Source organism: Tamandua tetradactyla, chromosome 7 (genome assembly GCF_023851605.1).
Source record: "Tamandua tetradactyla isolate mTamTet1 chromosome 7, mTamTet1.pri, whole genome shotgun sequence".
Lineage (NCBI taxonomy): Eukaryota > Metazoa > Chordata > Mammalia > Pilosa > Myrmecophagidae > Tamandua > Tamandua tetradactyla.
In genome coordinates this window covers 71344682-71358850 of record NC_135333.1, presented here as the reverse complement: position 1 = coordinate 71358850, position 14169 = coordinate 71344682, and the positions used below count along the sequence as shown (strand labels likewise).

General features: G+C 36.9%; 1 protein-coding gene and 1 long non-coding RNA gene across 2 annotated transcripts in view; one reads left to right on the top strand and one right to left on the bottom strand.

The window, feature by feature from the left end:
• The window catches only part of LOC143691467 (uncharacterized), a 53018-nt gene that overhangs the window by 24109 nt on the left and 14740 nt on the right, over nt 1-14169 (bottom strand). The gene's annotated exons all lie outside the window — the stretch shown is intronic.
• The window catches only part of LOC143691466 (alpha-2-macroglobulin-like), a 40311-nt gene continuing 34834 nt past the window's right edge, over nt 8693-14169 (top strand). The window contains exons 1-6 of the mRNA XM_077169972.1: nt 8693-8860; nt 10843-11026; nt 11865-12024; nt 12187-12239; nt 13605-13625; nt 13912-14080. Coding sequence (XP_077026087.1) covers nt 8778-8860; nt 10843-11026; nt 11865-12024; nt 12187-12239; nt 13605-13625; nt 13912-14080 — 670 coding nt within the window. The 5' untranslated portion in view covers nt 8693-8777. The remainder of the gene's footprint in view (nt 8861-10842; nt 11027-11864; nt 12025-12186; nt 12240-13604; nt 13626-13911; nt 14081-14169) is intronic.

Sequence of the window (14169 nt, the reverse complement as noted above, 5' to 3'; positions counted from 1 at the left end):
CACTTTTAATGTGTACACATTTAAAATGATATATTAGGACATATTATCTCCTACAGAATGTGATATAATCATGCTAAACAGAGTTTCAAATTTTTCTTCTTTTAATTTTATATATATTTTTTCATCATATAGTTGTATATTCATCATTATGATCATTTCTTAGAACAGCTACATCAATTCAGAAAAAGAAATAAAAGAAAACAGAGAAAAATTCATACATACCATACCCCTTACCCCTCCCTTTCATTGATCACTAGCATTTCAATCTACTAAATTTATTTTAACATTTGTTCCCCCTATTATTTATTTATTTTTAATCTATAGTTTTACTTGTCTGTCAATAAAATAGATAAAAGGAGCATCAGACATAAGATTTTCACACAGTCACGTTGCAAAAGCTGTATCATTATACGATATAATTTTCAAGAAACACGGCTACTGGAACACAGCTCTACATTTTCAGTCACTTCCCTCCAGCCTCTCCATTACACTTTAAACAGGTGATATCTGTTTAATGTGTAAGAATAACCTCCAGGATAACCTCTCGACACTGTTTGGAATCTCTCAGCCATTGACACTTTATTTTGTCTCATTTCACTCTTCACCCTTTTGGTCGAGAAGGTTTTCTCAACCCCTTGAAGCTGAGTTCCAGCTCATTCTAGGATTTCTGACCCACGTTGCCAGGAAGGTCCACACCCCTGGGAGTCATGTCCCATGTAGAGAGGGGGAGGGCAGTGAGTTTCTTTATCATGTTGGCTGAGAGAGAGAAGCCACATCTGAGCAACAGAAGAGGTTTGGTAGCTCAGTAGGTAGAGTTCTCCCCTGCCATACTGGAAACCTGGGCTCAATTCCCAGTGCCTGCCCATGCAAAAAAAAAGATCCACTGAGAGTAAAAATTTAACTTTTTAAATATGTGTCAACTTTTGAAGGAGAAACTACACTATTGTGGCACCACTTATTTTGACCTAGGATTCTAGCTACATTTTCTTTGATAAACCTTTTAACAATGCAAGGTTTTCCCTTATAAGATTAATCACAGACAGTACATTAATGATAACACATATGTGTTTAAGAAGAAATATTATTCAAAAATGCTCAGAGGCGATTTATTTTCAAGAAGAGGAAAAATCAGCTGACAGGATTAAGTATATCAAGATCACATACAGGTTTCCAGGATTTAAAAAAAAAACAAAGGGAAATTAAGGTAGTAACCACAACTAACTGCATTACATGATACTGGATGGGATCTAACATGGAAGAAGAAAACGCTCAAAAGGAGATTACTCAGACAAAAGAAAAGCTGAAATACAGAATATCAGCTTTATGTGAATGTTAATTTCTTAAAGTTGATCACTGCACTTGAGATTACATAAATGAATATCACTGTTCATCGGAAACATACATAGAAGTATAACGTGTTCAAAGATTATGATGTGTTCAACCTGCTCTCAAATGTTCAGAAGATAGATGCTAGAATAGCACAGAAAGCTTGGTAAAATGTTAAGGTTGGTGGATCTGGGTATCTGGGGGTGGGGGTGGGAGTTTGTTGGAGTTCTTTGTATGGCAGTTGTATTGTTTTTGCAACTGTCCTGGAAGTTTGAAATCACTTCAAAATAAAAAGTGAAATTTTTAAAAATCACACATGGAATGAAAATATGAAATGTGTTAGAGATGAAGACAGGAAAAATACAAATATAAGGTTATAGATTCTGAAATATTCTGTTACTATTATACAAGATAACCAGTATCACCAAAACAAGGCGCTTTTTTTCATAAATATATCCACTCTCTATTTCCTCTGTGAAATTTTGTGTACACAGGAATAGTCATTCAGTACACAGGGACATTAAAATATTCCTGATTTGGCTCCTGCAGTAAATCTGCCTGCTCAGTTGCCTTCAGGACATTATTCTTAGACATTGGCTAAACTGCCCCTGCCAAGAGAAAAGTCATCCAAAATCAAAGATGATATAAAGTTCACACACATATATGTAGAATGAAATCATCAAAATAAGAATGTTTGCGTTTATTTGGTATTTTAAAAAATAAATAAATAAAGTTCACACCCACCCACAATATTTGTGAAGTAATTTCACTTAACGATGAATTATTTCCAGGGTAATTAATCCATTGTCCTGATCCTCAATAGCTGAACAAAAATAAAGGCTTATCTCTCTCCAAACCCAACTCTACAAGAAAAATCATTACCCTCTCCCTTAACGCAGGACATGACATCCAGGGGTGAAAGTCTCCCTGACAATGTGGAAGATGACTTCCAGGGATGAACCTGGTCCTGGCACCATGGGATCAACAATGCCTTCCTGACCAAAAGGGGGAAAAGAATTGTAAGAAATAAGGTTTCAGTGGCCAAGAGAGTTCAGAGTTGAGAGGCTACTCTGGAGGTTGCTCTCATACAAACTTCAGTTAGATATCGCTATTTGTCATGGTTTGCCAAAGCTCAATCAAAACTATTCCTGCCAATCCTAAAGTATATCTAGGGCTTTATCTGATATTCTAAAAGGTTCCTTGTACTTATGATTACTTTCCAGAAACCTACAACTTCAGATGGATGCTAACCCAGATAAGTTCTGAAACCTAGAGGGACCACCTCTCCAAGAACATCAGCTAGTTCTATCCTCCTATCCCACATTATCAGCAGCCCTTTGCAATACGAAAAAGTTAGAATGGGCATAAGCCCAAATACCCCTAAGGGGTGGAAGAAAGATCAAAGGAAAAGGTGGAATTTTAACAGAGAAGATAGGATTTAACAAATGAGTACAACTGCTGACTCATCATATTGATGTTTCTTTCAGTCTCCAGTATCTTAGAGCAGCTAGAAATAAAAACCTAAAACTGTGAAATGTAACCCATATCAAACTCTGAAATCTGTTCTATAACTAATTGTTGCAGAGTGCTTTGAAATTTATTGCTTTTTGTATATATGTTATTTTTCACAATAATATATATATATATATATATATATATATAGTCTTAGCCTACCTCTTGCAAATAATCTTGTTACTCAAGAAAGCTGTACATTTTCAGTTTACGTGCTAAAAAAGTTTGAACAAGTTCCTTTGTGATATTTTTTCTTCTCTTTGTCTGACAGTGGGACAAACCATTCCTGAAATCGAAGCTCCCTGATGACCAAAAAAGCAACATGAAGTCTGCATTGTGACCGGCTGTGGTGGAACAGCTGTTTTGCTGCAAGGAAGGGACTGACTCCAATAACTGAAGGTTGAAAAAGCTGATTGTGGGGTTGGACAACAGTGGCTCAGGGGCAGAATTCTCGTCTGCCATGCCAGAGACTCAGGTTTGATTCCTGGAGCCTGCCCATGTCAAAAAAAAAAAAAGCTGATTGTGGGGTGCATGGTTGGTTCAGTGGTAGAATGTTCACCTTCCATGTGGGAGACCCGGATTCAATTCCCAGACCATGCACCCCCAAAAAAACCTAATTGTACATAGGCTTGGGATTGATTAATTATATTACATGCATACAACATGTTTGTATTTATATAATACAGTTTAATTATTCAAAGAATTAAATACTGGCATAAGTTGTTTTCAATATATTTCTAAATGAAATAAAAATTGCACAGCAAAACATTATGATAAAACCTCACTTTTAAAAGAAAAATCTGTGTTGTATTAAATACAATAATATCTATGGACTAGAAAACTTTGGGGGCAGTTCATGTCTTTTCTATTTTCTTCATGCCTATATATTTTACAATAAGCATGTATTTCTTTTATAATCAGGGAGTTTTAAAACCTGAAAAAAAAATTCCTCCCCTCTCTCAAACATTCTTCTTAAATAGTAGAGCATTCTCTTATTCGTGTTTGCATTGTCACCTATAGAATTTAATGAATTACATATGACCAATCAATGATAATGAATTCACTGACACCCTATGTTGGGCACCAAATTAAGATTCAAATTTAATATAGTTCTTCATTTAATAGATATTTATTACTATTAAATGTCTTCTCTGCGCCAGACTGTGTAGGCTTCGAATAGCTAGACGTTCTTATGTCTTACAACCATCTTTCGATGAAGGAAGAGAGGAAAAGAGAAAGAGGTTATGTCTGGTTATTTACGTTTAAAAACAACTGTAAGGAAATCTTATAATAAGCCAAGATAAAAGCCCAGGTGTGTAGTTTCTGGTAATCTTATTTTACAAAGGTAACAACCTAAATTTATAATGACCTGAATAGATTATATATCCTTCAAAAAAGTATTACTGAAAGGATGAAATGCTCCCCACACACCACATACCCTATTTTAGTTTTCTAGACCAGAAAATATCATGAAATGAGTTGGCTTAAACAAAGGAAATTTATTAGCTTACAGTTTTAAGGCCTTGAAAATGTCCACATCAAGGCATCATCAACACGATGCTTTCTTTCTGAAGACAGGCAACCAGTGTCCTGGATTTTCTCTGCCACATGGCAAGGCACGTGGCAGTGTCTGCTGGTCTCTCGCTTCTCTTCCAGGTTTCATCAATTTCAGCTTCTTGCTTCTCTGGCTTTGTCTCTGGATTCACTCCATTTATAAAGGACTTCAGTATTAGGATTAAAACCCATCCTGAATGAATTGAGTCACACCTTAACTGAAGTAGCCTCATGAAAAGATCCCACTTACAATAGGTTCACACCCACAGGAATGGATTAACTTTAAGAACATATTTTTCTGAGCTACAGATAGTTTCAAACCACCACACACCTTTACCCCATATTCTGCCATAGAAAACTAGAAAGAAAACAACTATATCTTGGCTTAGAAATTAATTGCATTCTTAAAAACTGTAAGAATCATTTTGTTATAAGCAGACTTATCAAGGTCAGCAAGATACAATGTCCACTGGTGAGTAGAATCTGAGGGAAGACCAGGCTTCAAGCCCCCAGACTTCCCCTGGACTGCACTATGGAACGTAAAGTGCAGCCTTTATACCCCAGAGCAGAGTGCCAACGACCACCATTGGATATCCCACTGAAGCCCACTGCCCAGCCATTATTCCAGTTGGAACAATCCAGACTTGGAGAAATGTACTGCTGATCAGAGACAGGTCAATTCTTAGGAGTATTAAATAGGGATTTTCAAAAGTTTGTTGGAAAATTAGCAAAGAAATGAAGAACAAGGTACTTTTTTTAATTTTTAAAATTTTTATAAGAAATAGGTTTACAGAAAAATAATGTAGAAAATACAGAGTACCCATATAACCACACACACACACGTACGCACACACACACAGCTTTCCCTGTTACGAACACTTTACATTAGTGTGGTACATTTATAAAAAGAAATGTACCTGGAACAAGAACCTGAAGTTAGGAGCTGGAGTGGGATGAAGGACCCCATCAAGGGAATTGAATATCCTAGGGCTTTATCTCATGGACTGTAGGAAAGATTATACACCTTTGCCTTTTCCTTCTTCTGCTATACAATTCAATAGTTCCTTTAATTATTCCAACTATTTTACTAAAGTTTAAAACACCAGAACCACATACAGTAATTTTGTGTGGTGATCAGCTGAATTGTAGATGGTATTCTATGGTGTTTCATGTTGGAGACAAGAGCAGATACTTAAGGGAATACTAAAAGAATATTTCTAGATTTGGAGCAGCCTGGTATTTAAGTTATACACTCTTATAGACATTACCCCTTTCAGTAGAGCTTCTTACAGGAGTGAGAGGGTGGCCCAATGAAGATATCCAATAAGGACCTAGAATTCCTGTATTCTGAACTGCTGCATGGGATAAATCCGTGCTTGGAAATCAGATGCACAGTGAATTTAAGGAACCTATCCCAGACCCGATGAGCCACAGGAGAAGTAGCAAATTTAAATTTTTCTCAAAATGGTCCTGTGTCACACAAACAGCTGCTTCACAGAAAAGATTTTGCCTTAAATATGAAATTGAAACAGCTGTTACTGCTTTGTAATAAAGTTTAAATGAAGTATCATGTCTTACATAACATTTCTTTCTGCTGAGACAAAAATGAACTATAGTAAAAACTCTCTTAACCAGTTTTACCACCAGGTGAAATTGCATTCTCTGTCGTAGAAAATGAAATTAGTGGAATATTAAATACTTGTGACTAATAATATTTTGTAGTATTCCATACACTTTTGCTCCTAGCAGATAGATGAGTTATATGCTTGCTGAGAATCATTGTAATATATTCCCCTAATTATTTTTCAGATCCCATGGCAGTGTTTATTCCCCAGGAACAGAGATAAGAACGGGGATGAAACTCCAAAGGGAAACAGAAACACAGATGACGAAATGACGCTAAGGTGTCATGACTCAGGAGTCAGGGGTGGCTGATCCAGTGGACCTGATCACAGCACAAGTCCCTGGTTTCTGAGGGTGACATCTGCACACCCCAAATGCCAAGTGAGGATGTGGAGGGTGGGGTAGAGATGTGGAAAGCTCCCTACACTATATAAAGCAAATGAACGCACCTACCAGTTCTGAGAGGTCTCTCTGGAGCACCAAAGTCTTCCCTTTCAAGAACAAAGGTAAGCTGGCAAGGATGAAAGGGACTTGGGTGCCACAGACAGCCTGAGACTCACACAACAGTCTGCTATGCCTGACGGCATATGTGCTCACATAAAAGTACAAGGGACGCAACCACTGGTCCAGGCAGCTTCAAGTGTTATGGTGGAGATGATCGATCTTGCCAAATTGGACCCAAGAGCAGTTATTACCAGAAATGTTATTTCTGTTCACTTCAGAGGAGATTGCCTGTGTTGAATTAGAGCCACTGTCCTTTTCACAGATGTTTCACAGCTTCTATCCCCCTTTCTGACATGCTCCTGCCCCCTGCAAGCCTAGTCTTCTAGAAAACAGATTGGTGAGTGTGCTAGAAAAGCCATGTTTTAATCAAAATTCCATTTTGTAAAGGCAGAATAATCCCTATTCAATACTGTATGTTTGAAACTGTAATCAGATCATCTCTCTGGAGATGTGATTTAATCAAGAGTAGTTGTTAAGTTGGGTTAGGTGATGACATGTCTCCACCCATTTGGGTGGGTCTTGATAAGTTCTGGAGTCCTATAAAAGAGGAAACATTTTGAAGAATGAGAGCAATTCAGAGAGAGCAGAGCAGAATGACATAGCCACGAGAAGAAGAGTCCACCAGCCAGCAACCTTTGGAGTTGAAGAAGGAAAATGTCTCTGGGGGAGCTTCATGAAACAGGAAGCCAGGAGAAGAAGCTAGCAGATGAGAAGCTGTGTTCTCCATGTGCCCTTCCAGATGAGAAAGGAACTCATTGTGTTTACTATGTGCCCTTCCACTTGAAAGAGAAACCTTGAACTTCATCAGCCTTCTTGAACCAAGGTATCTTTCCCTGGATGCCTTCGATTGAACATTATTCTATAGATTTGTTTTAATTGGGATAGTTTCTCAGCCTCAGAACTATAAACTAGCAACTTATTAAAGTTCCCTTTTTAAAAGCCATTCCATTTCTGGTATATTGCATTCCAGCAGCTAGCAACTAGAACAGTGAGGTCAAGGCAAAAACTCTGCCCTATCCTCACACCCCCATGATGCTGAAGTCTCTATTGCACACACCTCTGAGAACGAGGTTGTCTGGGGTGGGCACAGTCCTTCAGGGGCTCCCCCCATCCCTGTGGCCCATGTAGAGTAAATCAATTATATTATTATTATAATTACAAATTATAATAATAAATTAAAAGTCTAGAAAGACTCAATGGAAATGGATAATTTTTTAAATGTCGTTTGATAATTTCGACAAACTAAGACATAGAGGAAATAACTATACATTTTAGGGGAAAGTTTACTTGTCTGTTTTCACCCCCACAAGAATCTGAGACTTTTATGCTTCTTTGATCATTCTATCTCTAGGACACTGCATGGCGCTTATCTCTTAGTAGGTTCAATGAACCTACAACTGAATGGTTGAATGAATGGATTGTTTACATAGACCAATGATTGAAGAGGAGCAGCATATTCATAAGGCAGTAATGTAGTTGAGGGAGAAGGCAATTGGGCTCTTTGTCAGTCACAGTAGGACAGAACTCACTTCAGAACTCACTTTTGAGGTCCTGCTACTTTTACCTTTCACTTTCTTTTTTATCTTTCCTTTTATCTTTCACTTTCTTAAAAGAGAAAATGTGTGCCTATTCCCATTCTTTCAGGATCTGGTTCTTCATCTGCAATTTAGCAATATCCTTAAAGTAAAACTGTTAGCTTAAGGTATTACTCCAATCCAGATTGATACTTCCACAGGGGGCTACTGAATTCTGAAGTACCTTCCATATTTAATTAGGTATATCTAATGGATGATTGCAGGCACAGTGACTTGTGGTGAAACAACTATTTTGAGCTTGCCCAGTGCTGCTTAATCTGCAGTCTCCCCTGCCAACTATTCATGCAAGAGATGTAAGGAGGGCCATTAAAAGCAATGGGGAGGAGGTGAGGGAAGGACTTGAAAAGCCCTGATTAGCTGCTTTACAGTAAAACCCAGAGAAAGTGTGGACTAACAGGAATGTGGATCTTATCCTCCAGGAATTCTATTTAGCCAGCCAGGAATTAACCTTGACTGTAATTTGGCTGTCACTAAGAGCAATGACCCTTTCAAAAAAATGTTTAGAGACCTCAACTTTGTTTACAGACCTGTGTGGGTGGAACTTCCTGTTTACACAAAGTGCAGTATAAAGCCCAGTTTCTTGTGGGGGTTTGAGGACCAGACCAAGTGCATGGAGTAGGGCACAATACAATCTGCTGTCTTCACGTACTTTCTCCCTGCAGCATGGGGCAGAACAAACCCCTTCATCCAAGTCTTCTTCTCCTCCTGGTCCTCCTGCCCATGGATGCCTCCGTCTCTGGAGAACCGTGAGTTTCAGAGTTTGAATATTCCTTTATTTCAAATTGTCCTTTATAGGATTCCTTTGTCTCTCCTATGAAACTGTGTCCTTCTTTTCTCTAAGTTCCCTTCCAATCATTAGATTTTGTTTATCCATTTTTCACTTCGCCTTGACTCTTTTGCTCTGACTCCCTGGATCTCAGAATCTCTAAATTCCCAAAGTATATGCAAAGGCCTTCTAGAGAGCATAGAAAATTGATACGTTTAAAATTATCAATTTCCAGACTCTTACGTTCATTTTGATCTGCCTGTGATCATGCTGTTGATCCTTTCATATCACACACACACCCTTTTTCTTAATCGCCCATCTTCCACTTTTTAAAAGAAAGATAAACTCCTTCAACCAGAACCTACAGTGGCACATTGTGCCAAATAAAGTAACCATTTGAAATACTGATGTTGATATTGAGAAAGTGAAAAGTTTCCAATGACAGGGGAGAAAATCCTTTTACAGATCAGGTAGTGACCAACTTTTATTTAAATAAAATTGAAGGATCTACAGGAAATATCAGTTGATGCACTGATAATAGAGTTTTGCTTATTTGGGGCATGTAATGCAAACGTTGCAAAAAATGAGTGATGATGATACATTTGTTTTACCTGTCATTTATTTAATTATAATATGAACAATTTTTCTCAGCACTTCTATTTACATGACCCAAAAATAGGAACAGAATTAATGTTAAACCTTGTTTAATCCTTACAATAAGGCATATTCATCCATGGATACATAAATTTGGAAGGAAAGTCTGCTTTCATTATTGTGAAAAATGTGCTTCAAAAGTATGTTAATTTTATATGTATGAATCAGAATTTGTAATATATTTTTATCTATCACATACTTATCAATCACTTCTGAAAATAATTCAACCCAGAAGAAAAATTTTAAATTTTTAAACTTCATAGTCTTATTAAAGTTAAAAGAATTAAAGCTAAATTAATACATCCTCATATACTATTGCATATATACAAATGTACATTTTGAAGCATAAAAATCTTAAGATAAACTTCTGTATGTTGAGACATGGAAATTCAAGTTCAAGGAGGACAAAAGGGAAAGACGTTAAACTTATAACCATCAAAAAAAAAGGATTTTTAATATATTTTAAAAATAGATGATATTGGATCTCCTACTATGATATATAAAATTTCATGGACACCTTATAAGGGTAATGTAAGTTTTCATTTAAAATGTCATCAGAAATATCTTTTGCTATTATTTAGACTTGTGATGAAAAATAGATGTTTTCCTGAAAATATGTAAGGGTGAACAGTGCCAAAATATTAGGAGTTCTGTTATCAAAGTGTTTGAAAAATTGCAGGTCACATATATGCCCCATATATATATTTAGTAACTCCTTCCAACTCACGAGTTATTAAAATCCTGGAGCTCTTGTCTAGCCATGAGATGAAAGGCAAATATTTGAAATGCAAACGCCCATGTGTAGGTAATACATTAAGACTTCATTATTTACCACAATTAAAACTTTTGGCTGTTGATTCACTTTCTTTAGGCCTCAGATTGCCATTTCATTTTCACTAGGTTATTGAATATACATAGGCAATTAAAGTTCTGTAAATTGACTGGCTTTTATAATACCCACATCCCATGCCCCAGCAATCCTCATGTAAAATAGATTTACAACATGAATAAACAATTGACATTTTAAATTTGAGTTCAGATACTCGCATATAGAGATTGCTTAAAGTGACGTACATTTGTAAAATTTGAATAGGTTTAAGACCCACTTTAAGTAAAGTGTTCACTGCCATGGCACTGCTGATGCAAAAGGGGACTAATTCTCGTGCAGGCTATTCAACAAAAATGTCAAATTCATGCTTAGCAAGTCAGTCTTCTCTTGGTCTAGAACTAATGACGATGATAACTGTGATGGAAATGGTGCTGTTGGTGACAGTGCTGCTGCTCTGTCTGGACTTCCTTCCTTCTCAGGCAGTATATGGCGCTGGTCCCCTCTCTGCTCCACACTGAGACCCCCGAGAAAGGCTGCCTCCTTCTGAGCCACCTGAATGAGACAGTGACTGTAACGGCTTCCCTGGAGTCTTTGAGGAGAAACCAAAGCCTCTTCACTGACCTCGTGGCAGAAAAGGACCTGTTCCACTGCTTCTCCTTCACTGTGAGTATGGCTGTCTATTTAATATGCTGGATTCTACAGGTCAGTCAAGAGAAGGCTCTAGGAGGCTGGTAACAACTTCTTGAAAGAATCTAAATGTGGCAACTGAGTACAGCAATTAAAGAACTATGCGTGAATTTCCAGCCATGAGGGACAGAAATATTTAAAGGCATTTAAAAAAAACAACTTAATGATCAAAGAAAACTCCTGTTGGCCAAGTGTAGTGGGTGGAGGTGGGGAGGGAGAACTGTGTGCATTAGACAAAAGGAAAATGCGATTTCTCCTTAACATCAAAATGGACTAAGCATTAACAAAGCAAACTAGGCCAAAGCTAAACATGAGTTTCCAAGTGTGGGTTGATAGGAATACACTACCTACACTCCTTTCAAGAGTGAAACTTGTAGAAATTGCTTTGAGCAAATGTCAAATGTCTCTTCAAAATTGGGAAATATGGGATGTTTACATCCAGTTCCAATAAAATATTTGTAGTTTTTTTTCTCACAAGCTTAAGACATACTTTTATCCTGCCCTATTAACATATGGTATCAACTTGGTAAATTTCAGGGTGTAACTGAAATCAATACTGAACTGTCTCAGCTATATGGAGACATGAGTCTCATTCATGATCTTTCCTACTAAATGAAGTATTTCCCTCCATTTGGTAGGCCAGAAATTACTTCTCCTTATTAAAATAGGGAGAAGTAATTTCTGGCCTACCAAATATCCATGGTGAGAATGAAGAAGAGAAGTTGAGTTAAAAAGGACAAGATCTCCCATGGCACAGGGGATGAGGAAGACTTGGAAGACTGGGTAGATTCACACAATCTCTCCTATATCTCAGGTCCCAAGGTCTTCATATAATAAAGAGGTTCTGTTCCTCACTGTCCAAGTGAGAGGACTAACTCAAGAGTTCAAGAGGAGGACCACAGTGCTGGTTCAAAACAAAGAGAGTCTGGTCTTTGTTCAGACGGACAAACCCATCTACAAACCGGAACAGACAGGTATGACGTTTACAGCAGGACAACTTCACAAAGGAAAGATCTTCCTTCCCCACATATTCCCCAGCCAAAATCCCTATAATTGTGGAGGTTAATATCTTGACCTGCTGGCCTTTTGGCCTGCTTTAGTGTTTGTGGGGCTCATGGAAATTATTTCTGTTTTAGTGAAGTTTCGTATTGTCTCTTTGGATGAAAACTTTCACCCCCTGAATGAGTTGGTGAGTCTTTTGATCATTATATAAATCATGATTGACTGTATAAACAGTCTAGGAATGTGTTTTTGATGGTGGAGAGGACCTGGAAGTGGAGGAATCTGCAATCACTGATAGTACCTTCTGGCATCACAAGAGCATAAGATCCTCATACAAAATATTATCCAAGGGTCAATAAAGGAGCTAATTCTTTCTCTTGGTATTGATACTGAATAAGTTGTCACACAATTAAACTTACTTTTTAGCTTTCAATTAGGCAAATTATAAGGAAATACATTAAATAATAGACTTGGTTAAAACCACCAAAGAACTTATGTTCAAATAACTCATCAAAGATAGTAGCTACCAAAACCTCTGCTCTAAGTGAGTTGAGGGTAATCAATATTTGTTCCTCAAGACTGATATCTGCAATAAGAGGTAACTTTTGCTATTGTATTACAGCCATCAAAGCAAAGTCTTTATTTTTCTCTCCTAAATCTAGTCTTCCACCATGCTTTCTTATCTCAACAAGACGAAGTTTTTCTCTTATAGTTCCTTAGCAAAAAAAAAAAAATTATGGCAATAAAGTTTGCTTCTTCTCTTTCATTTACATCTGTATACACTTCATCATAAAATCATGTTGCCTTGAAATATATCCAAACTACTTCTTACCACTTCAATGATACTATCAGCATCATCTCTAAATAAGACTATTACAATAACCTTAAAACTGGTCTCCTCCCTTCTACTTTTACTCCTTATCTAAAACACTTCATTCATCACTCTAACCCCGATTAACTTTGCTTTATTTTTCTTCATGACACTTACTACATCCCGATACATGTATTCATGTTCTTTCTTGTTTGTGCATCCCTCCCTATTAGACTGTAAACTCCATGAGAACAGAAATATTGTTCTTTTGTGTACTGCTATACTCCCAGTACCTAGAATGATACACAGCACTTGGTAGTCATTTAGTAAATATCCATTTTAAAAAACGAATAAGTAAACATTAATAGCAAAGTTGCTATTCTTCCTCTTTCTTAGAAGTACCTAAGAATTGTATGACCCATGTTAATAATTGCATACGAACATGGTTACTTATATTTCAGTTAATGTTCATTTTTCAATCTGTAAAATTGCATAGAAAAGGAATATTCTTCATTGGTATGCTGTAAGAGTTCAAGTAATGTTAGTATTTACCATTCCTAATGGATGGCATTCTTAAGATTATTTATTAATTGTCTAAAATGGATTAATTAAAATTTCTGTAAAATTTAGCCTGAAATTTTTGTGCTTTACCACAGATAAGTTTATTTGACATAAAGGTGTTTTGCTTATGAATCAGAATTGGGAATATTTAAGGACTTTTTTTTCTCTTTTGTCTTTCAGTTTCCACTAGTATACATTGAGGTAAGCAACACAAATATTCCATCATTAGAGGGAAAGCAATATATTTAAGGAATACATTCTTATTTGGGAGGTTTTTCACAGTATTTCAGATACTTGTTCCTGAAGGAGAAGCCTTCAAACTCTCTTATAAGTTTGGGTGATTACAACTCATCTCCTCTTCCCACCCTATCCCCCACTACCATCCTATTTGTACTCTTTGTAGACAACATAGGAGTTTTTGTAGGTTTATTTTATCACTACTAATGATCCTAGGCCCTTTCGTAAATTGTGACTAATTTATCCATAGGACCCGAAAGGAAATCGCGTTGCACAATGGCAGAATCTCAAGTTAGAGAATGGGCTCAAACAGGTGTTCTTCTCCCTCTCATCAGAGCCTATTCAAGGCTCCTACAAAGTGGTGGTACAGAAGGAGTCAGAAAGACAACTAGGTCACAACTTCATTGTGGAAGAATTCGGTATGGCTTATGGAAAATCAGGAAAAGGCTTTCTTCATATTCAAACCTCTAGAGCATAGAATTTTAGTTCTTTTGGAGTCCTTCCATTT